Source organism: Mustelus asterias, chromosome 5 (assembly GCF_964213995.1).
Source record: "Mustelus asterias chromosome 5, sMusAst1.hap1.1, whole genome shotgun sequence".
Lineage (NCBI taxonomy): Eukaryota > Metazoa > Chordata > Chondrichthyes > Carcharhiniformes > Triakidae > Mustelus > Mustelus asterias.
In genome coordinates, this window is record NC_135805.1 from 138,889,894 (window position 1) to 138,914,279 (window position 24,386).

At 46.2% G+C, this 24,386-nt stretch overlaps 1 protein-coding gene across 3 annotated transcripts in view; it reads right to left on the reverse strand.

Annotated features, from left to right (window-relative positions):
• Window positions 1-24,386, reverse strand: part of heatr5b (HEAT repeat containing 5B) — a 94,551-nt gene that overhangs the window by 18,574 nt on the left and 51,591 nt on the right. For all 3 annotated transcript variants that reach the window (XM_078213381.1, XM_078213383.1, XM_078213382.1), the window contains 10 exons: window positions 21,598-21,742; window positions 18,498-18,677; window positions 16,534-16,785; window positions 14,872-15,053; window positions 12,843-12,911; window positions 10,917-11,096; window positions 8,463-8,697; window positions 5,178-5,420; window positions 3,787-3,914; window positions 564-711 (listed from right to left, as the gene is read on the reverse strand). In XM_078213381.1, the coding sequence (XP_078069507.1) occupies window positions 564-711; window positions 3,787-3,914; window positions 5,178-5,420; window positions 8,463-8,697; window positions 10,917-11,096; window positions 12,843-12,911; window positions 14,872-15,053; window positions 16,534-16,785; window positions 18,498-18,677; window positions 21,598-21,742 (1,762 nt within the window). The remainder of the gene's footprint in view (window positions 1-563; window positions 712-3,786; window positions 3,915-5,177; window positions 5,421-8,462; window positions 8,698-10,916; window positions 11,097-12,842; window positions 12,912-14,871; window positions 15,054-16,533; window positions 16,786-18,497; window positions 18,678-21,597; window positions 21,743-24,386) is intronic.

The following is a 24,386-nucleotide window of genomic DNA, read 5'->3' on the forward strand; positions in this document are numbered from 1 at the left end:
TTTTAAAGTATCGGGAATGGGCAATTTGATTCTGTTCAAATTTGCCTGCAAGCCAAAGACACTGAAGGGTTTAGGGCTGTCTGCCTTGTCTTGTCTCCTTCGGAGTACGAAACATGGCAAAACCCACATTACCAAGCTGAACTCCAGATGTAGACTTCACCTATGGGAGCACACATTAGAAACTGGTGCAGGATGCAAGCGTCCAAATCCCTGGGCCACACTCCTGTCACACCTCGAGCTACATTCATAACACTGATCCTTCAACATCCACAGGTCAGGTCGCAACACCCTTTTTACTGGGTAGGTGACAGAGTCATAGAATCCCTACAGTGCAGAAGGAGGCCATTCAGCCCATCGAGTCTGTACCCGACCACAATTCCACCCAGGCCCTATACCCGTAACCTCACATATTTACCCTGCTAGTGCCCCTGACACTAAAGGTCAATTTAGCATGGCCAATCCACCTAACCCACATATCTTTGGAGTGTGGGAGGAAACCGGAGCACCCGGAGGAAACCCACGCAGACACGGGGAGAAATAAGTGTGTGTCCTGTCCAGCTTACCACAGTTCTTCTTCACCAGTCCTTGCAGATGATCCTGGGCTGCTCGGATGGTCTGCTGCACGACCATAGTCACTTGTCGTTGAACAGAGGGAGGCCCACACGTTAGTAAAAGGCGATGTAACACATTAAAAAGCTCAACGGCAAGCAGCTGGAAGACAATCAAAGAAAGATTGTGTTTAGAACAAAACCACAGCTGGTGGATGTGATTCCAGTTCAGAGCCATCAGGAGATTGGCTGGACTCTCATTGTTATCATATTGTCGATGGAATCATAGAATCCTACAGTGCAGGAGGTCATTTGGCCCATCGAGTCTGCACCGACCACAATCCCACCCAGACCCTATTCCCCATAACCCCACATATTTATCCTGCTAATCCCCGACACTAGGATCAATTTAGCATGGCCAATCAACCTAACCAGCACATCTTTGGGCTGTGGGAGGAAACCGGGGCACCCGGAGGAAACCCACGCAGACACAGGTAGAACGTGCAGACTCCGTACAGGCACTGACCCAAGCTGGGAATTGAACCCGGGTCCCCGGCGCTGTGAGGCAGCAGTGCTAACCACTGTGGCACCCCAGGGTTACCAAGTCACCCTATTTCTGAATAGTTCAGATGTCAGTTGTGGCTCAGTGGGCAGCATTCCCACTTCCAAGTCAGAGGTTGGAGGTTCAAGACCCACCTCAGCAGCTTGAGCACAGTATTCAGTCTGACACTCGCAGTGCGGTACTGACGACCTGTTACACTGTGGGAGGGAATGTTTTTTTGAATGAGACATTAACTCAAGGCCTAGTCTTAAGATAAGCGCAAAATACTGCGGATGTTGGAATCTGAAACAAATGAGCTCTGATTGTTTGAGCTCTGACGAAGGGTCCTCCAGACTCGAAATGTTGGCTCTATTCTCTCCCCACAGATGCTGTCAGACCTGCTGAGATTTTCCAGCATTTTCTGTTTTTGCCTGGTCTTCCCTTCTCAGCTGAACTTAAAAGATCCCATGGCACTATATTGAAGATCAGCTGATGAGTTCTCCCAGCATCTTGGCCAATAATTAATCCTCAATCAACATCTAAAACACTGCTTTTTTATTCATCCCTGGGAAATGGGCGTTGCTGGCTGGCCAGCATTTATTGCCCATCACTGAGGGCAGTTGAGAGTCAACCACATTGCTGTCGCTCTGGAATCACATGTAGGCCAGACCGGGTAAGGGTGGCAGATTTCCTTCCCTAAAGGACATTAGTGAACCAGATGGGTTTTTCCGACAATGGTTTCACGGTGTGATCAAACTGAGTGTCACATCTTAACAGTGACTTTACATCGACAGTAACATACTGGCTAATGTAATTGTCTTTGGGCAGGTGAGAGCATGAAAATGCGATAGAACTGCAGGGTCTCCCTTTCTATTTGTAAATGTACTTAATGATTATCATTGGATTGGTTGATTGTTTTATTTGAAGGTGCTCTACAAGCAATTCCAATACCATCAAAAACAATCTGTTGAATTCTTTGCAGAGTGAGTAAGGTTGAAGAAAACAAACTGGAATCCTGTCATCCTTTTATCAACTTCAGTTGTCTGTGTAAACCTCATCATTGGTAAGTTTTGCATGGTAAAATATCTTTCACACAGGTCGAATTTGACCAACTACAAGGATACTGGGGCGACACGGTGGTTAGCACCGCTGCCTCTCAGTGCCAAGGACCCAGGTTCAATTCCCAGCTCGGGTCACTGTCTGTGCGGAGTCTGCACGTTCTCCCCGTGTCTGCGTGGGTTTCCTCCGGGTGCTCCGGTTTCCTCCCATAGTCCGAAAGACGTGCTGGTTAGGTGCATTGGCCATACTAAATTCTCCCTCAGTGTACCCGAACAGGCGCCGGAGTGTGGCAACTAGGGGATTTTCACAGTAACTTCATTGCAGTGTTAATGTAAGCCTACTTGTGACTAATAAATAAACCATGATACTGAATCAGGAATCAAGTTATGACTGGCTCATTCTCCTCTTGCTGTAAGGACTAAAACAGGAGCCTTTCGGGTTCCTCTCTCACCCAAAGCATCTTGTCCTGGGTGGATGAAGAAAACTTGTTTTTTTATTGCTTTGGAACTGCTCTGAAGTACAGGTGAGAAATTAGATGTTATATCAATAAACCTATTCTGCTGATTGACTCATTTTTAGTTTTATGTTTTTCTGCCCCTTAACAAATGCTAAACATTGTTCCACCAACATTAATGTGCTGAGTTAAGAGCTCTTTCTCTCTAACCTCCTTCAGTTTACAACCTTGTAAGGAATCTCATGTTCCTTCAACCTGAGCCTGTTGTGTATTCCCCCACTTCCTTCGCCATAACCATTGGTGCTCCTGTTGCCTCCGCTCTTCAACCTCACCCTCGCAAACCTCTTCACTTCTCCAGTGCTGTTTCCTTCTCCTTTGGGATTCGCCTTAAAACTTCTCTGATCAGGTTTTTAGTCAGTTAACAGCGATAATATCTCCTCCTTTGGTTTGACATCAAATTTAGCTTGATCATGCGCCTATGAAGCGTCATGGGATGTTTACTACATTAAAGGAGGTGCAAAACTGCACACAGTTGCTGTACGATGATCCATACTGCTTCACTCGGACAAAGATGGTATCAAAACATTAGCAATGCATTCTATAAAGTCACACAACGTTTATTTATTAGTGTCACAAGTCGGCTTACATTAACACCGCAATGACGTTACTGTGAAAATCCCCTAGCTGCCACACTCCGGCGCCTGTTCGGGTACACTGAGGGTCAGTTCAGCGTGGCAATGCACCTAATTAGCATGTCTTTTGTGGGAGGAAACCGGAGCTCCCGGAGGAAACCCACACAGACACGGGGAGAACGTGCAGACTCCGCACAGACAGTGATCTAAGCTGGGAATCGAACCCGGGTCCCTGGCGTTGTGAGGCAGCAGTGCTAACCAGTGTGCCACCGTGCTGCCCCAATGTGTCATCTCTTTCAAGCACACTGGTGATGGGTACTTAGCTGGGTGATACTTAGGTTTTTGACCTGAAGGACCTGTGTAGACCAGTTCAATAAGGCACAACCCTTTTCCCAGCAGCTGCAAGGGCTGTGTGTGCAATGAACTTGTTGGTCTCAATCCAAGTCCCAGTGAGCTCAGGTTGGCAACACAAAACTGTACCATAATCCAGTTCAAAACTGGCACAAGTGGCAACTTGATGAACCAACAGTAAGTTCCACATTCATGCCATACCTGATCTTCTCCAATGTAGATTCTGGCACAAGGGGAGTCCAGCAAAGTGTGAAGAGCCTTCAGGCAGGATGTTACATGTTCAAGAGGATTCTCAGGACGAGGGGAGCACAGGAACTCAATGCTGATACCTGTAAACACAAGAGCCAAATCCTTTCTCTTGGCCTCAGTTTCCGTAAATGTACAAAAAGAAAAATGTGATGATTTGGAGTCCATGGTAAGCGTGCAGAGAATTTACTGGAATGGTACCAAGAAGGAGGAACTTGACTTGCATGCAGAGGCATGAGAAACTGGGATTATTCTCCCTCGAGCACAGAATGTTATAAAAGTTAACAGAGGTGTTCAAAATGAAGTCATTTGACAGTAGAAATGTTTTTCCATTGGCAGGATGGTGTATATTGTTTCAGATTAACTGGCTAAAGAAACAGGGTGGGGAGATGAGGAGAAATTATTTGAAGTGCTAAGTTATGATCTGGAAAGCAGTGCTTGAACGGGTGTTCAAAGCACGTTCAATACATAGAAACATAGAAGATAGGAGCAGGAGGAGGCCATTTGGCCTTTGAGCCTAATCTGCCATTCATTATGATCATGGCTGATCATCCAACTCAATAGCCTAATCCTGCTTTCTCCCCATAACCTTTGATCCCAATCGCCCCAAGTGCTATATCCAGCCGCGTCTTGAATGCATTCAATGTTTTGGTATCAACTACTTCCTGTGGTAATGAATTCCACAGGCTCACCGCTCTTTGGGTGAAGAAATGTCTCCTCACCTCCGTCCTAAATGATCTACCCTGAATCCTGACTGTGACCCCAGTTCTGGACTCCCCCACCATAGAGAACATCCTTCCTGCTTCTACCCTGTCTAGTCCTGTTAGAATTTTATAAGCCTCTATGAGATTCCCACCTCATTCGTCTGAACTCCAGTGAAAACAATCCTAACCCAGTCAATCTCTCCTCATACATCAGTCTCACCAATCCCGGAATCAGCCTGGTAAACCTTCGCTGCACTCCCTCGAGAGCAATCACATCCTTCCTCAGAAAAGGAGGCCAAAACTGCACACACTACTCTAGGTGTAGCCTCACCAAGGCCCTGTATAACTGCAACAACACATCCCTGTTCTGTACTCAAAACCTCTCGTAATGAAGGCCAACATACCATTTGCCTTCTACAGTATTACAGTAACTTTCAAAAGAGAACCTCATGTATAACTGAAGGGGAAAATATTTTGGGCAATGGGCAAAGTGCAGAGGGAGTGGGATTATCAAAGAGCTGGCATGATCACAATGGGCTGAATGACCTGATGCAGTGCATCATTCAGAGAGAATATAGCTTGATACACAAAAGATTTTGGTTTGACATGAAATTATGCGTCATCCCGAATGCATTGGCTTACCAAAAATAAGTTGGAGTCGGTCTGTGTTGATTTCTTGCAGAGTTTTGCTCGAAGTTCCCGATGTCTGACCTGGAAAGGTTTGGATCTTGGACCCACTGTGGATGGGCAGACCCGTGGTCTCGTATGCAATAGTGAATCCTGTACTGTTCAGCCAAAGCGCCACTGCATGCAAGATTGGGGCCCAGGAATTGCGGTAGTGTAGCCGCGCACTGTCGATGGTTTCCGGAGTATAGAAGGCACCTCCTGTAACAAAGAGCATCAGAATATATCAGAACAACTCAATCATACAGCGCCTTTCTTTTTACCCATTCGTGCGACATGGGCGTCGCTGGCTGGCCAGCATTTATTGCCCATCCCTAGTTGCCCTTGGAGGGCAGTTGAGAGTCAACCACATTGCTGTGGCTCTGGAGTCACATGTAGGCCAGACCTGGTAAGGACGGCAGATTTCCTTCCCTAAAGGACATTGGTGAACCAGATGGGATTTTTCAACAATCAACATGGTCATCAGTAGATTCTTAATTCCAGATATTTTTTATTGAATTCAAATTCTGCCATCTGCCGTGGTGGGATTCGAACCCAGGTCCTCAGAACATTAACTGAGTTTCTGAATTAATAGTCTAGCGATAATACCACTAGGCCATCGCCTCCACATAGGAAAACAACCCAAAACATTGCACAAAGAGTATAATGAAACCAAATCTGCTACCGAGCTAGAGAGAGAAATGCAAGGTGTGATCAAATGCATGACTGAAGAGGTCGGTTCTATGCAGCATCCTAAAGAGGAGATAAAGAGAGGTTTATGAAGGAAATTCCAGAATTCACAGCCTCGACAGCTGAAAGCAAAGCCATTTTTGGCAAGTTTAATCACAGGCAAGTGTAGCAATTTCATTAAACTGATAAGGAGGGCAAGGCTGGGATGCTGTCTTTCAGTTTAAAGTTTATTTATTAATGTCATAAGTAGGCTTACATTAACACTGCACTGAAGTTACTATGAAAATCCCCCAGTCGCCACACTCTGGCGTCTGTTCGGGTACACTGAGGGAGAATTTAGCATGGCCAATGTGCCTAACCAGCATGTCTTTTGGACTGTGGAAGGAAACCGGAGCATCCGGAGGAAACCCACGCAGATACGGGGAGAACGTGCAGACTCTGCACAGACAGTGACCAAAGCCAGGAATCGAACCTGGGTCCCTGGCGCTGTGAGGCGGCAGTGCTGGGTTAACATGGTGCGCAGTGCAATATGGACAACAGTTTGTGGCTATTCACAGAGTGCCTTTTCCTTGCCACCAGCTGTTGGACAACACATGAATAAACTCTGGCTTATTATTTCCGTCAGCTCCCTGTCGCAGAGAAAAAAATGTACCCATGGACAGCAACAGAGGTCCGAGGCAAATGATCCTTCACTCTCAGCTCAAACATCGTTTATTTAGAGGAGTCTATAAAATAGTGAGCGGTACAGATCAGCTAGATAGCCAATATCTTGTCCCAAAGGTAGGGGAGTCTAAAACTAGAGGGCATAGGTTTAAGGTGAGAGGGGAGATGTACAAAAGGGTCCAAAGAGGCAATTTTTTTCACTCAGAGGGTGGTGAGTGTCTGGAAGGAGCTGCCAGAGGTAGTAGTAAAGGCGGGTACAATTTTAAAAAGCGTTTAGACAGTTACATGGGTAAGATGGGTATGGAGGGATATGGGCCAAACGCAGTCAGTTGGGACTAGCTTAGTGCTAAAACTGGGCGGCATGGACCAGTTGGGCCGAAGGGCCTGTTTCCATGCTGTAAACCTCCATGACTCCGAGTCAAACGCAGGTTCTCTTCCGACTCAATGAGCAGAATTTTATCATGGTTAAATCACATCCACCCACATTCTGGATATATTTCGGAAGTCACATGGCTGGTCAGAGGAGTTTACAAGCTTGAGATGGGGAAAGCAGCCAGTTTGCTGCTGATAACATACCCCTAAACAAGTTCTGGGAAACTCCTAAGGTTGCCGAGCGACCTGGCTGGTGAACAGATTATGTGACAAAACTGAAAGCTGTTTGAGTGACAAAGTTTCATTGATACCAGAATAAAATGGTACAAAGTTCAACAAAACTGTAATAAAAGCACTATGTGGCTACCTGCCATTGTGCAGTAACTGGACCTGATAGAAACAGGATAAAGGCACTGTAGCTCTGTGTATTACACATATTGAATGAAGCCAATAAAACCTAGGTTTGAAAAACCGATAACTTGCAGTCATATAACACCTTTAATGTAGCAGAAGGGGAGGTACTGGTGTAGTGGTATTGTCATCGAACTAGTAATCCAGAGTAATGCTCTAAGGGACCCGGGTTCAAATCCCACCACGGCAGATGGTGAAATTTGAATTCAATGAAAAAATCTTAAATTAAAAGTCTACTGATGACCAAGAAACCATTGTTGATTGTCGGAAAAATCCGCCTGGGTTCACTAATGTCCTTTAGGGAAGGAAATCTGCCGTCTTTATCCGGTCTGGCCTACATGTGACTCCAGAGCCACAGCAATGTGGGTGACTCTCAACTGCCCTCCAAGGGCAACTAGGGATGGGCAATGAATGCTGGATCGTGCCAGTGACGCTCACATCCCATGAGCGAATAAAGGAGGATAGAATAAAAAAATAACATCTCATGGTGCTTCAGACAGTACTTGTCTGATAAAGAGGTAGGTTTTATTGAGTATCTTCAAGGGGGAAGAGGTAGAGGAAGAGGATAAGAATTCAAGAGCTTAGGGCTTCAGCAGGTGAAGGTACAGTCGCCAATGCACCCTGGACATTCTCTCCTCCACCTTCTTCCATCGGAAAAAAGATACGTCATGCAATCATGTACCAACCGACTCAAGAACTGCTTCTTCCCTGCTGCTTTCAGACTTTTGAATGGACCTACCTCGCACTTAGTTGGTCTTTCTCTACACCCTAGCTATGACTGTAACACTACATTCTGCACTCTCTCCTTTCCTTCTCTATGAACGGTATGCTTTAACTGCATAGAGCGCAAGAAACAATACATGTGACAATAATAAATAAAATTCAAAAACAATGAAAATCAGGGATGTGGAAGAGAGCAGAATTGGAGAAGCACAGAAGTCTCGGATGGTTAGGGAGAAGTATGGCCATGGATTTGTATTGTAAGGACTTGCTGGCATGGATTCTGGGCTGGCTTCAGGCCAAACACTGTGGCACATTGGCAACTGGATCTGAAGGAAAATGTTAACAAAATATATAAAACCCAACACAACCAAGGACAGGGCTCAGCTACAGCACCGGATCTCTTACCATCAGATGGCAACTGGCTGGCAAATTCAGCTGGCAGGGTTAAGAGGGCGTAGTCCTTCAGCGCAGCAAGCCAGAGACGGCTGAGGATAGGCAGTTCCGGCTGAACTAACGTAATCAAGCTGTCTGGAGGGAGCTCGTCCACGGCACTGAAACCATTATCATCATCCTTATTCTTCAAAGATGTCACCGGTTTGCTCTCTGCTTCCTTCTTGGTTTTCATGGCTACAATGTAGACCTGGAGGGATGAAAGACAAGTTAAATAAAAAGAGAATGGTGTTCCCCAGATCATAAATCCATTTGCTCAATTGTGCTTGATGTGCCAGTGCTTGGATACAGCAGACAGAAGTGGGAAATCATTCTTCCAGCTTAACCCTAGTTACAGGATTGGGAAAGAGATCTGAAAGTGGGTGGATTGTAACGGGGCATCTTATTTGTCAGGGTGATTTACAGGAATAATCAGGGGTGGCACGGTGGCAAGCACTGCTGCCTCACAGCGCCAGGGACCTGGGTTCGATTCCCGGCTACTGTCTATGTGGAGTTTGCACATTCTCCTCGTGTCTGCGTGGGTTTCCTCCGGGTGCTCCAGTTTCCTCCCACAATCCAAAAATGTGCAGGTCAGGTGGATTGGCCGTGCTAAATTGACCCTTAGTGTCAGGGGGACTAGGTAGGGCAAATACATGGGGTTATGGGGATGGGACCTGGGTGGGATTGTGGTCAGTGCAGACTCGATGGGCTGAATGGCCTCCTTCTGCACTGCAGGATTCTATGATCCCCCTGAGCAGCTGCATTCAAAGGGAGCACAGGACAGAGACAGGGCTACAACAATGTTGCTTCAAGTCACTAACCTACATGCCACACTTTACTGAGATTACAAAGTCATGGAGATGACCATCTAATGAGAAACTGTGCAACACGATTGATCTGGACACAATAGATGTGAGTTTATTAATAAACAGCTGTCAAAGCAATCCACTGTACACACTCAACAATGAACTATTCGGTCACTGCTACCTTCTACTGGGTGACAGACTGCCAAAGCAAAGGATCTGATTGTTGTAGGGATTAATGTCACAATGAAAGAACACAACTAGCACTGCATGAGTTAAGCAGCCAATACAGGGAATATTCCAGTATGTATTAGGCTCAATACAGAAGCTGCAGTTAATTAAAACAGGCGATTCCTGCTCCATGTTAACACAAACAGACAATTCATTTTACTATCAGGGTGTGGCACTTAACAAAATCAGCCAGGGCTCTGGCCCCTGGTACTGATGGCTCCCACTGGAAAGCGAATCAGAGCAGGATTGCTTTGGCAGATACACACCCTGCAGTCAAATAATCAACTGTTAATGCTAAATGAGTGAGGTACTGTAGAGATGCTGGCGCCTGTGGGTCTGAGTCCCCAGCATGGGGAAGGAGAGGTCAGCACAGCAGCACAGTGGTTAGCACTGCAGCTTCACAGCTCCAGGGACCTGGGTTCGATTCCTGGCTTGGGTCACTGTCTGTGTGGAGTTTGCACATTCTCCTCGTGTCTGCGTGGGTTTCCTCCGGGTGCTCCAGTTTCCTCCCACAGTCCAAAGATGTGCGGGTTGGGTTGATTGGCTATGCTAAAAATTGCACCTTAGTGTCCTGGGATGTGTAGGTTAGAGGGATTAGCGGGTAAAATATGTAAGGATATGGGGGTAGGGCCTGGGTGGGATTGCGGTCAGTGCAGACTAGATGGGCCGAATGGCCTCTTTCTGTACTGTAGGGTTTCTATGATTTCACTGCTGCCTTACAGAGTCAGGGACCTGGGTTTGATTCCCGGCTTGGGTCATGGTCCGTGTGGAGTTTGCACATTCTCGCCGTGTCTGCGTGGGTTTCCTCCGGGTGCTCTGGTTTCCTCTCTCAGTCTGAAAGACGTGCTGGTTAGGGTGTACCCGAACAGGCAAAGTGTGGCAACTAGGGGATTTTCACAGTAACTTCATTTCAGTTTTAATGTAAGCCTACTTGTGACACTGATAAAATAAACTAAGGGTCAGAATGGAATCATGCTTACACTTAGACATTTATTTTGTTGAGTTTGTTTTCATAGATATCATAGAAACTCTACAATGTAGAAGGAGGCCATTCGGCCCATCGAGTCTGCACCAATAATAATCCTACCTCGGGCCTATCCTCGTAACCCCACATATTTACCTTGCTAATCCCTCTACTTTATGCACCCCAGGACACTAAGAGGCAATTTAGCATGACCAATGCACCTAACCAGCATGTCTTCTGGACTGTGGGAGGAAACCCATGCAGACACAGGGAGAACGTGCAGACTCCACGCAGACAGTGACTCAAGCCGGGAATCTAACCCAGGTCCCTGGCGCTGTGAGGCAGCAGTGCTAACCACTGTGCCACCATGCCGCTCGGTGTAATTAAATTATACATTTAATCCGTACACAAGGCTAACCTCTGCGAGCTTACCTCTGCCCAAGCTTTAAGCACAGCCAGCTTCTCCATTGTGGTGGCACTCTCACTGTACAGTTGGCTCAGGGAGCCCTTTCCAGATTGCACCTTGTCTAAAGAAGATACCAACAGATTGTGAACTCTGCGCAGATCATTCAGGTCACTAACCACCCCACTTCCGATCCAGGTGCTGCAAACCTGCGACAGACAGTAACCAGAATCAATACTCATGTAAAAGCAGAGAGAGGAATTTTAACACACCACCCAACTTTCAAAAACAGCAACAACCTGTATCTGGATAATGCCTTTAACATCCTCGTGGGAGCATTATCAATCTGAATGTGACACCAAACCCCAGAAGGAGATAGGACAAGTGACCAAAGACTTTCTCAAGGGGGTAAGTTCAAGGGTCATCTTAAAAGGAGAGGGGCTGTGGCAGATTTAAGGGATGGATCCCAGACCTGCAGGCATGGCTGCAAAAGGCAGAGCAATTCAACTTGGAGATGTACATGAGGTCAGAATTGGAGGAACACAGGGATTCATGGGGCAGTATGGTGCCACAGTGGTTAGCATTGTTGCCTCACAGCGCCAGGGACCGGGGTTCGATTCCCGGCTTGGGTCAGTGTGTGTGGAGTCTGCATGTTCTCCCCGTGTCTGCGTGGGTTTCCTCCAGGTGCTCCAGTCTCCTCCCACAGTCCGAAAGACGTGCTGGTTAGGTGCATTGGTTGTGCTAAATTCTCCTCAGTGTACCCGAACAGGCACCAGAGTGTGGCAACTAGGGGATTTTCACAGTAAACTTAATTGCAATGTTAATGTAAACCTACTGGTGACACTAATAAACTTTAAACACCGTGGGACTTTGTTGAGAAGACAGAGTGGAAATGATAGCAGTCTTTGATATTTGGTTTGGTCATATCGTAGTAACAGTTCTGCTCCATGTTTAAGATTCAAGCACAAGACGTGATATTTTCAAATTGAGGACAGATTGGAGGGATATGACAAGCGGTATTCCCCGTGTATTGTCTGTTCTGCCTTAGCTTTTCATTTTGCATAATAATAAACTGGATGAATGAATATAGAGCTGTATATCCAAGTTTGCAGAGGACTGTCAGAAGACATTGTAATTAAGTTGGAAGTTACAGACCGAATGGGCCAAATCGTTGCAGATGGATGGTGAATGTAAGGAAGTGTGAGGTCATCCACTTTGGATCAATGAAAAATAAATGGAAATGCTTGCTTAATGGTGAGAGACTAGCAGCCACGTGAGAACAAAGCTATGGTGACAAACAAACTCAAATCGGAAATGAGGACAGAGCTTGTGTTATTGGAGGGTGGTGAGTATGTTAAATTATCCACTCAGGTGATAGGACTAAAATCTTCAGTGGGTTTCAGGAGGGAATTTAACAGCCTCAATGAATGGGATTCAGTTTAAGTTTGTTTATTCGTGTCACAAGTAGGTTTACATTAACACTGCAATGAAGTTACTGTGAAAATCCCCTAGTCGCCACACTCCGGTGCCTGTTCGGGTACACTGAGGGAGAATTTAGCATGGCCAATGCACCTAACCAGCATGTCTTTCGGACTGTGGGAGGATTCCGGAGCACCCGGAGGGAACCCACGCAGACACGGGGAGAACGTGCAGACTCCGCACAGTGACCCAAGCCGGGAATCGAACCCGGGTCCCTGGCGCTGTGAGGCGGCGGTGCTACCGTGCGGATTCAGGGAAGTGGACTGAAGGTTTTCCTGAGCTGAAACATTGACTATGCTATTTGTTACCTAGTGTGATATAAATGCAAGGTTGTTATTAATCACTCGTGTATCACGGGGACTATTGTCAATAATGTATAGATTTATGGAAAGGTACATCGAGTGGTTTTCAGTGAAGTCTGAACGTGGTAATGATCCGATGCCTCCTTGTGGATTTAACAGTGGCTGACTAATTACCTGACAGGCTTTAGCAGTAATGTCAGACGGAGTATCCTGGGAAAAGGCTGGTCTCAAAGCTGCTCCAACCTGAATAAAAACAGTAAAAGAATACATGTCGCTGAGGCTGAAAATTCAGGTGACCATTAATGCAGCACAAGCAATCCACACCATTCGACGGCAAGCACAGCCCTCCTCATTGGCTACAGACAAATAGGACCTGGACAACAGGCAGGGGAGATTCAGGGCAATTCACTGTCAACTGACTGTCCACAATCGGGCAACCGTGCTGTGCATGACAGGAAATCGAGGATTGAGACCCAGGCTGGCTCTAGTATAAAAGTGGGAGTGCAGATTCTACTCCAATCCAGTGATATTGGGCCTTTACATTGCTAGGGTGCATCGTGAAATAGTTGTGCCTGCACACTGCGTTACACAAGTTATCTTCAGAATACATGCTTTCTTTCATTCCTTTACAGGACATGGGCGTCGCTGGCTGGCCAGCATTTATTGCCCATCCCTGGTTGCCTGAGGGCAGTTGAGAGTCAACCACATTGCTGTGGCTCTGGAGTCACATGTAGGCCAGACTGGATAAGGACGACAGATTTCCTTCCCTAGAGGACACTATAGAGTCAGATAGGTTTTTCTGACAATCGACAATGGTTTTATGGTCATCAGTAGATTCTTAATTCCAGATTTTTGTTAATTGAATTCAAATTCCACCATCTGCCTTGACGGGATTCGAACCCAGGTCCCTGGAACATTAGCTGAGTTTCTGGATTAATAGTCCAGTGATAATACCACTAGGCCATCGCCTCCCCGTAGTGGGAATCTACTAATGTAGTAGTAGATTCACAAATTCCATAAGAATGAAAACAGGTCTCTAAGACCAGAGGGCATAGATTTAAGGTGAGGGGTAAGTGATTTAGAGGGGATCTGAGGAAAACCTTTTTCTCCAGAGGGTGTTAGAAATATGGAACGTTAGTGGTTTACAATTCAACAATTAATGGGAGGAGGCTACAAATATCCCCACCCTCAACGTTGGCAGTGACCTGCATGCCTACATTTTGTAACCACATCTTCACACTTTAGATCCTTAATCACCAGCCTGTTTCCATCTACTCTGTCTCATACTCAAAGCTAAACAAATCATTTATGTTGATAACAGCCTCAATTGATCTAATTATGCCTTGTATTTTTATTTCTCCATAAGACAGTTTCTGACTGAACTTATGCTGTCCTGTCTTTTGCTTCAACATCATTTCTAGAAGGAAAAGCCTAAAGCTGCGCACAGTATTCCCACCGTGGTTTTACCAAAACTTTATAGAAACTCGTTAGTACATGACTTCTGTATTCTATATCACTGGCCATAAAAATGAGCAAAAATCTCTGTTTTAGTTTAATTCTTTTATTTAATTCATTTGTGGGACATGGGCATCACTGGCTGGCCCAGCATTTATTGCCCATCTCCAGTGGAGGACAGTTGACAGTCAACCACATTGCTGTGGCTCTGGAGTCACATGTAGACCAGGTAAGGATGGCAGATTTCCTTCCCTAAAGGACATTAGTGAACCAGATGGGTTTTTCTGACAATCCACAATGGTTTCATGGTCATCAGTAGATTCTTAATTCCAGATATTTGTTATTGAATTCAAATTCCACCATCTGCCGTGGCGGGATTCGAACCCAGGTCCCCAGAACCTTAGCGGCGTTTCCCGACTAATAGTCCAGCGATAATACCACTAGGCCATCGCCTGCCCACGACATTTTAAAATGTTATTTTTATTTTTCAAATATAAACCTGCAATATTGTAAATACACTCTCCTGCCAAGGAAGTACCTCCACCGATGGGAAGCTGTAATGACAGTACAATGAATTTACACGGGCAGTTTCTATTATTACAGTCCTTTGAGCTAAGTTGGCAGAAGTGCATATAGGCACCTTATCCATTCAATACTTCACTCGTGAGATCAATTCATATTTTAACCGCGTGACAAATTCAGCACTCACGCATTACTAATTTGCACTTTCTGACGGTGCCAGTCTTACATTTGCCTGATACTGCTCCAAGATCACATGGCCAGGAAACTCGGGCTCCGGGACAGAAGCAAACTCCTTGATGATATCCTCGAGTGCCTGAAGCCCGGCCATTCTCAGCTGGTTGCTGTGATCTGTGGCAGCCATGAAGGCCATGCGAATGAGGTCAGAAAGATGCAACACCAACAGCTCACCTGCAGAAAGGTCAGAGAGGAAAGTAACAAAAACTGAGGAAAGATGCACACAATGTTCGAATTCACCTCACCTCCTACATTACCCAGGCTCTTTTAAATGTATTTGTTTGATTGGTGATAATTGCTTGGTTTAATTTTTGCTCTGTATATTTTATACAACTCGCACATACATAGCCCTTTAACACAGTAAAATGGCCCAACGTGAGTGTTACCAAATAGAGCTACATAAGGTAGCATAGCATCTGATCAAAAGCTTGATTAAAGAGGTACATTTTAAGAAAGGTCTTAAAGGAGTAGAAAGAAGCAGAGGGGTTCAGGGAAGGAAGCTTTTGAACCTTTGGAGTTCTCTACCCCAGAGGGCTGCGACAGCTCTATCACTGAGCTGGTGCAGAAATCAACAGACTTCCGAACACTAATAACATCCAGGGATAGGGGGAAAACTGGTGTAGAGGGAGGTGATCGGCCATGATCTGTTTGAATGGTGGAAGAGGCTGGATGGGCTGAATGGCTTACTCATGCTCCCACGTTCCTGTTCCTGAGCTTTCAGCCAGACAGTTGATGGCACAGCCACCAATGTTGGGGTAGTGAAAACCAGGGGTGGACAGAGGCCAAATTTGGAGAAGCGCACAGACCTTGGCACGTTGTCGGGCTGAGAGGGATTACACAGATAGGAAGGTCTAGGCGACGGAGGGATTTAAACAGGAGTGAGAGAGAAATTTAAGACAGGTTTTGCTGGACTGAGAGCCAATGAAGGCCATTGAGCACCGGGGTGAAGAAACATATAAGATTATGAGGGGAATAGATAAGATAGAAGCAGGGAGGTTGTTTCCACTGGCGGGTGAAACTAGAACTAGGGGCATGGCTTCAAAATAAGGGGGAGCAGATTTAGGACTGAGTTGAGGAGGAACTTCTTCACACAAAGGGTTGTGAATCTATGGAATTCCCTGCCCAGTGAAGCAGTTGGGGCTACCTCATTGACTGTTTTTAAGGCAAGGATAGATAAATTTTTGAACAGTAAAGGAATTAAGGGTTATGGTGAGCAGGCGGGTAAGTGGAGCTGAGTCCACGACAAGATCAGCCATGATCTTATTGAACGGCGGAGCAGGCTCGAGGGGCCAGATGGCCTACTCCTGCTCCTAGTTCTTATGAAGGTGAAGGTGAATGGGAATGGTGCACGAACTCAGGTTTATGAAAGTGACATGCCTGATGGAAGACCACTGGAATAATCAAGTCAAGACGTAACAAAAATGAAATGTTGCCATTCTAAGCAAATTTACAAAGGACTCAATTCCCTATGTTATAAACACTGTCATCAGATAACTTAAATACTTCCGCAACACGGACACTTTCAAGTCAATCTGGTAGCTTTGTGGAATTATTTGCGTCAGTCAAAATTTGTTTAACCATGCAAAGCCAGTGAGGCTTTGCCCTGTTCGGAGAGCACCTCGACCAATGGTCAACGTATGAGCAGGTGACCTACTTTTGGGGTTCTTCAGTCTCAAGGCCCTGGCTTTGGCGAGATCAAAGTGTGTCGCGTCTGTGTTCTCACACAGCAGGATGATACGACACAGGCACTCGGCGGCAAACACGCGGGTGACCCAACGCGGGGCGACACAGGGCTTGGATTTCTCATCATCGCCCGTGCTGGCGAACATAATCTCATCGTCCATCTCGTCCTTTTTCTCTCCGTCTTCATCCTTCATTCCTTCTAACTGATCCGCAGCACTCGCATCTGTAAACCCAAGAAAAACTCCCAATTTAGAACATCACTCCTTGAAAAACAAAGTATCATTTTACTCGGAGGCAGAGGAGTGAAGGGTTCAATCCCACACCAGAGATCGGAGTATAAAATCAAGACTGACACCCCAGTGTCGTACTAAAGGATGCATAACCTTTCGGGTGGACATTAAACACCTGGTGGTGCTATTTTCAAGAACAGCAGGCAGTTCTCCCCAATGTCCTGGCCAATCGTTATCATTAATACAGATGATTTGGTCATTGGGATCTATCTGGCTATTCACAAATTGGCTGCTGGAAATGGGCCCAACACTACTCTGAAATCTAAAACCAGACCCCTCAGCAACTGGAGGACTGACTACCTGAATCGTACAAGCTCGGGCTCAAAAGTTTAAATTACGAGACAGGGTGATGCCAGGAAGTGCTTCTTCACACAAACGGTCGTGAAACTTTCTCTCCAAAAAAGGTGCTGAGGTCCAGGTCAACTGGAAATGTCAAAAGCGATAGTTCTTCTGTTCGGCAAGAGCATTAAGGGTAACAATCGGGGGAGGGTAGATGAGGTTAGACATAGATCAGCCACTATCTCATTGAATGGAGGGACAGTTTCGAGGGGTTGAATGGCCTCCTCCTGTTCTTCTGTCCCTAAGACTTGTGTTATGGTAGATTTACAGCACTGTTTGCCAAAAGCAAAAGGAGAACAAACTCATAACAGTCTGAAGTCAGCATCATTGTTATTAGTGGCTACATATGATGTAGAACAGTGTTGTTCAATATGTTGGTCGCTGGCCACGTGTGGTTAATTGGGAATCCAGACATGGCAAGCTGCATTACCGATTAAATAACGAGTCACAGACAGCGATCACGTGATCACCATATTCCGACGAACATGATCCCTTTTGTGCTTTAATTGGTGAAATGATGAGATGAAGAACGAGGATGGGGTTTTCCAGCTACGCTCGCTCCAAGACCGGAAAATCCCTCCTGAGGTCTACGGATCTTTGCATGGTCCATGTCCCACCCGCTACAATTCCCATGGCGGACAGGGCGGGAAAATTCCCCCCCTCTCCAAGTGTTTTTTGATCATTGTGAGCGCTTTACTGCCTTAGTCACGGAATGGTGGTAAATATTTGGAATTATGGAAAATGATACAGCACAGGAGGTGGCCATTTGGTCCATTTACTTATGTATGTACCTGTGAATTACGTCAACATGTATTGAACACATGGCATTTTCTACAGAACTCAGTGCACATGGTTAAAACTGAGCCATCGGAGCCACACTTGCAGCTGGTCAGTGCTTTCTAATGGACAATACTGACGAAGATGATCTGATTTGGGAGCAATTGAACTGGATATAAACAGCAGGCCGTTCACCATCCGAGCACAGGAGTGTCAAATTATCACACTGGATCGCGGCTGTTTATCAAAACAGTTCCTTCACCCCAAATTCAACCTCATTTCTTCTAGTTTTTGTTAGGCAAGGGCTTTAAGGGAGCCCTAACCACAGTAGGTAGATGGAGTTAAGATACAGACCAGCCATCACCTAACTGAATGGCGGAACATCTGATGTTCCCGAGTGTTGGACTTGCCCTGGATAAGCATGGCATTCTTGGTGTGGGGCAGAGGTAGAGGCAGATAATGGGTGTGAGAAGCAGTGTGTTTTCCAGGGACCGTGCTCACGACATACAGTACTGATTTGGTTTCTTACCAGTTGATGCAGCCAGGACATCCTTACAGAGCTTCAGCCAATGGGAAAGTTTCTGAACTGCCAAGGATGAAAGCATGTGGCCCAAAGTGTCATGAATGTCAGCGCACAGCTTGCGGTCAGTCTCACGGTCCAGCATTCCAAACAGCACTCCTTCCAGGCCTGTCTCCGTGATATTTACATCTGAGGTGGGAAATGCAGATTGCAATCACTCCACTGCTCCAAGTGCTGAAACTCCTGTCACACCGGTTCCTCAGAATATCTCTCGGGTGCCACCAGTTTATGACAGAGACAGACATCTATGTAAGAATGCCTTATCAGACATCTCAAATACTTTGCTGGCAACATACACATACGTATGCAGAAATGTAAAGTATCTTAGAAGTGTTCAAATTTACAAAGGGGTTTTGGTGCGAGTTGAGTGGGAGAAACATTTAAAGTTTATTTATTAGTGTCACAAGTCGGCTTACATTGATACCGCAATGAAGTTATTGTGAAAATCCCCTAGTCACCACACTCCGGTGCCTGTTCAGGTACAGGGAGGGAGAATTTAGAATGCCCAATGAACCTAACCAGCACGTCTTTCGGACAGTGGGAGGAAACTGGAGCACCCGGAGGAAACCCACGCAGACACAGGGAGAACGTGCAAACTCTGCACAGTGACCCGGGATTCGAATCCAGGTCCGTGGTGCTGTGAGGCAGCGGTGCTAACCTCTGTGCCACCAGGTTTCCAGTAGCAAGAGGACATGTAAGCCAGTTGGCAAAAGAACCAGAGGTGGGATGCAGAGAATTTTTCTTTTCCGCAGCAGATATGGAATGCATTGCATAAGAGATTCAATAGCAACTTTCAAAAGGGAGTAGGGTAAACATTTCAAAAGGAAACACTTGCAGGCCTAGGGGGTAAGGGCAGGGGATTGGGATTAATTGTTTAACTGTTCCAAAGAGCAGGCACATTCAGGATGGGCCGAGTGGTCTGTTTTGGTGCTGGAACATTATAAGGGGTGGAAAATGCACCGTGGCTTTATCTCATACAGGTAAAGAGTCTCAAAACCGGCAGCTTTGGGACCAAGGTTGTGCCGGATTCTGGATCTTGCCTGTTTTCAGGTTGGGCGGTTTAGCTTAAGGGACTAATCAAAACTGTGTATTATTTTCTTAGGATAGACACATACCGTGTCTTTGGCAGCCAGCTGAGAATATAAGCATTGCAATAGTGTGCCATAATAGACCAAAACCCGTAAAGCCATAATCACACAGGCAGCCACAGCACTGCAGACCAAGGGAGGTTTATTCTGGGGACAAACCATTTCAAGATATCCTCAAAAAAAAAGTCTGGTTTATGGACAGCCAGATTTGAGGCACTGCATCTGTACTTCAGCCTGCACTCACTCACTCACTAAGCAATGAAGCTTTCCCAAGGCGTGTGGTCAGTTTTAGGTACGGAACATTGTTTGAGTAGCGAAGCAGGAGCGTATTAAATCATTGGGAGTTGCAGGTTGATGATGTGAAAGCTGGATTACTGGGGTAGGAGGCCTCATCCCCACTGCTGCAAAAGCCAATCAGTGTGAATGTGTCCTAAATAAGAAGGTTGTCATCAGATTTTGATGTTTTGTTAAACTGTCCACATCATAAGTGATCTGGGGGGGGGGGGAATAATGAGGCTAGATAGGCCAACTCTTTGTAATCATTAAAACTCGCCCTAGTGTCTGGAGGCTGGTGGCACAGTGGTTAGCACTGCTGCCTCACAGTGCTAGGGACCTGGGTTCGATTCCCGGCTTCGGTCACTGTCTGTGTGGAGTTTGCACGTTCTCCCTGTGTCTGCGTGGGTTTCCTCCGGGTGCTCCGGTTTCCTCCCACAATCCAAAGATGTGTGGGTTAGGTTGGTTAGCTATGCTAAATTAACCCTAGTTATGGGGGGGGGGGGGGGGGGGATTAGCAAAGCAAATATGTGGGGTTATGGGGATAGGGTGGGATTGTTGTCAGTGCAGGCTCGATGGGCTGAATGGCCTCCTTCTGTACTGCAGGAATTCTATGGGTAGCAGCCCAAGCTTGTGCTTTTATAGAAACCCTACAGTGCAGGAGGAGACCATTTGACCCATCGAGTCTGCCCAATCCCACTAGGCCCTATCCCCGTAACCCCACATATTTACCCCACTCATTCCTCTAACCTACACACTCTGGGACACTGAGGGGCAATTTAGCATGGCCAATGCACCTTACACCCGCACATCTTTGATACTTTACTGGAACTAGTTCCACAACAGTGCGAAAGGGTGGTGAAAACACACTGTACCTCTTTGGAATCACAACTGACTTATTGTAAGTTAGAGTTACTGCCAGGGTTGGGATTTTTCAAGTACGATCTCTAGATAACAGCTTCTTTGTCAGTGGCATTGCTCGTGAGATTATATTATTCAAATACATGACACACTGGGCAAATCCAGCAGCTAGCAATAATGGCTGCTGATATTCATCAATGAATGAATGACGTTTCCCCCACTGTTTTTAAAGAGGGGAGTTAACAATTTTTTTAAATTTTGGGCTCAATACGAACACTATCGCATCAGCCGCTGAGTTGGAAGCACTGAATGACTCTGTGAAGTCCCAGCCTACCTCCAACTGATTGGTTGACAAAATAGACTCTCATGAAATACAAAAGTGAAATATCGCAGATGAAGAAAATCTAAAATAAAAACAGAAAATTCTGGCAATACTTAGCAGGTCAGTCAGCATTTGTGGAGAGAGAGAGTTAACATATCAGGTTAATGACTCAATCAGAATTGGAAGGTCACAGACTTGAAATGTTATCTTTGAGACTCTCTGGCGTGATCTCTAGGTGCAACATGGCACTGGAGTGAGGCAACTGTTGTAAGCTGTGCCCAGCATACCTATCAAAAACTGATGGAGGAATCACCCAATCATATCCATTCTGCCCATGATTTGTGATGTTAATACAGGCCACCTTTTTCTTACATGACAGAGGCGGTTGGGTGACCCTCACACAAGCTCATGCCTTCCATTCACACCATCACGTTACGTACCTGCACTGAGCTGCGTTCTGAAGTTTCTCTCCTTTCTAAGTACTCTACAATTGAGGATGACTCACCAATGCCGCTGCTTTCCTGGTTTCCAGCGCTCCGGGCCAGAGTCATTGCGTAGGCACACACCTCGGCTGCTTCTCTTTGAGCAAGCTGGCGGAGACAGGCAACTGCTGCTCTACGAAGAAGCAGGTGAGAGCTGCAAAGGTGGACCTGAGATAGACAAAGCGTCAGGTGTCATCAGTCAAATTGTAATTTTGCTACAAACTCATCAGGGGTGAAGGGACTGAGAGCACTTACCGCTCTGCATAAATGTATATCTGCATTCTGAGCATTCAGTCATACAGTTTAAATTACATTCTTCACTGCTACTTTGTGCCAGTGTTTATTCTCCACAAGCCTCCTCCCAGCTAATTTATCTCACGCTATGAGCCTTTCCTTCCATTCCTTTCTCCTTTATATATGTAGTTGGCTTATCTTAAATGCACCTATACTAACCACCTCAAACGTAATTTCTAATGGTGGGGAGATAAAGAGGTCATAAATATAAGATAGTCACTAATAAATCCGTACAAAGTTCTCACCACACCAGCTTAAAGTCCAACAGGTTTATTTGGCAGCATTCGGAGCGCTGCCCCTTCATCAGGTGAGTGGAGAGGTGGGTTCACAAACACCACATATATAGAACAAAAAGACACAATTTGCAAGATAATGGTTGGAATGCGAGTCTTTACAGGTAATCAAGTCTTAAAGGTACAGACAGTGTGACAGTTCCACATTCTCACCATTCTCTGGGCGAGGAGGTTTTTCGTCAACTCCTCATACAAATCCATTGTTGGATTTATTAGTCATGAGGACACATGAGGAGGGAGGGCCTCAACTGGGCTCTCGGGTTCATGTCACACTACGTGTAACCCCTACCATTTGGCCGGGGCTTGCAAAATCCTACTAACTGTCCTGGCTCGCGACAATTCACACCTCTTTAACCTGTGATTATCCCTCTCTCCACTCACGCTGTCTAAAGGCTTGATTACCCGTAAAGACTCGCACTCCAACCATTAGCTTGCAATTGAGTCTGTGTCTAAATATGCCGTGTTCGTGAACTAACCTCCACTCACCTGATGAAGGAGCAGTGCTCCGAAAGCTCGTGATTCCAAATAAACCTGTTGGACTTTAACCTGGTGTGGTGAGAACTTCTTACAGATTAGTGACTATCTTATATTTATGACCTCTTTATCTCCCCACCATTAGAAATATTTTCATAATGTGTTTATTTAGCTTCCTCTTGTGTGAATCGACTCTGTTCACCTCAATTGTTCTGTGCGGTCGCTATTGTACAAGGGCGGACACAGCGAGGTCAGGATTGGATCTGTGACTGGTCCTGACGCTAAGGGATTCGGATTAGGAGACATTGCTGTGAGTCAGCTTCTTTCACCAGCAATTATTTCCTGCATTACGGTTTCTGCCCCAACAGTGAAGTGGTTAGATCCTGCTTCACAGGAGAGAAGATTAGAAACCTCACCACAAAACCTTTACCACCATTAAAAAGAAAACCACTTGAGAGAAGTGATAGCAGCTGGGATTGTGGAGACAAGCTACCATGGGAACACTGGATGGTCTGGGCTGTTCAGTTGTATTCAACTTTAAAGGCAGCCTGAAAGCTAACAGCCAGGGTGCTTGATGGCAGGAATCTATTCTTCACCGCATTGTAATCTCAAGCAAAAATGAAAGACTTACATTGACACAGCTGCCTTTCATGACCTCAGGAGTGTTCACAGCCAGTGAAGTTAGTCACTGTTGTCACGTGGGAAACGTAGCAGGAAAGAAATGCGCACAGAAAGGGGCCACAAACAATCTGATGTTGACCAGGTAATCAATTTTAGTCACATTTGCAGAATCCTACAATGCGAAGGCGGCCATTTGGCCCATTGAGCCTGCGCTGACCACAATCCCACCTGGGCCCCATCCCATCCCCATAACCCCATGCATTTATTCTAGCTAATCCCCCTGACACTAAGGGGCAATTTAGCACGGCCAATCCACCTAACCTGCACATCTTTGGACTGTGGAGGAAACCGGAGCACTCGGAGTAAACCCATGCAGACAAGAGGAGAACGTGCAGACTCCGCACAGACGGTGACCCAAGTCAGGAATCGAACCCAGGTCCTTGGCGCTGTGAGGCAGCAGTGCTAACCACTGTGACACCATGCCACCGTTGGCTGAGGGATGCAGGTTGACAGGTCACCTTGGAGAATCCCTCCCTCTAATTGTGCTGTGGAATCTCCATTGCTAACCCAAGAGGAGCCGTGGTTCCATGTCTGATCTGAAAGACGATAGTGCAGCACTCCTTTCATTGCCATAGAATAGAATCATAGAATCTCTACAGTGCAGAAGGAGGCCATTCAGCCCATCGAGCCTGCACGGACCACAATCCCACCCCGGTCTTAACCCTATCCCACATATTTACTCTGCTAATCCCCTGACACTAGGGTCAATTTGACACGGCCAATGCACCTAACCAGCACGTCTTCCGGACTGTGGGAGGAAACTGGAGCACCCGGAGGAAACCCACGCAGACATGGGGAGAACGTGCAAACTCCACACAGACAGTGACCCAAGCCAGGAATTGAACCCGGGTCCCTGGCACTATGAGGCAGCGATGCTGTCCACTGCGGCACCATGCCGTCCCAGAGTGCGGAGGTCACTGAGCTTTGCTGCACCTGCATCAAACTGCACTGTTTCTGTTCAATTCCACTGAGTAAGAAGTCTCACAACACCAGGTTAAAGTCCAACAGGTTTATTTGGTAGCAAATACCCATAAGCTTTCGGAGCACTCGCTGCTCCTTCATCAGGTGAG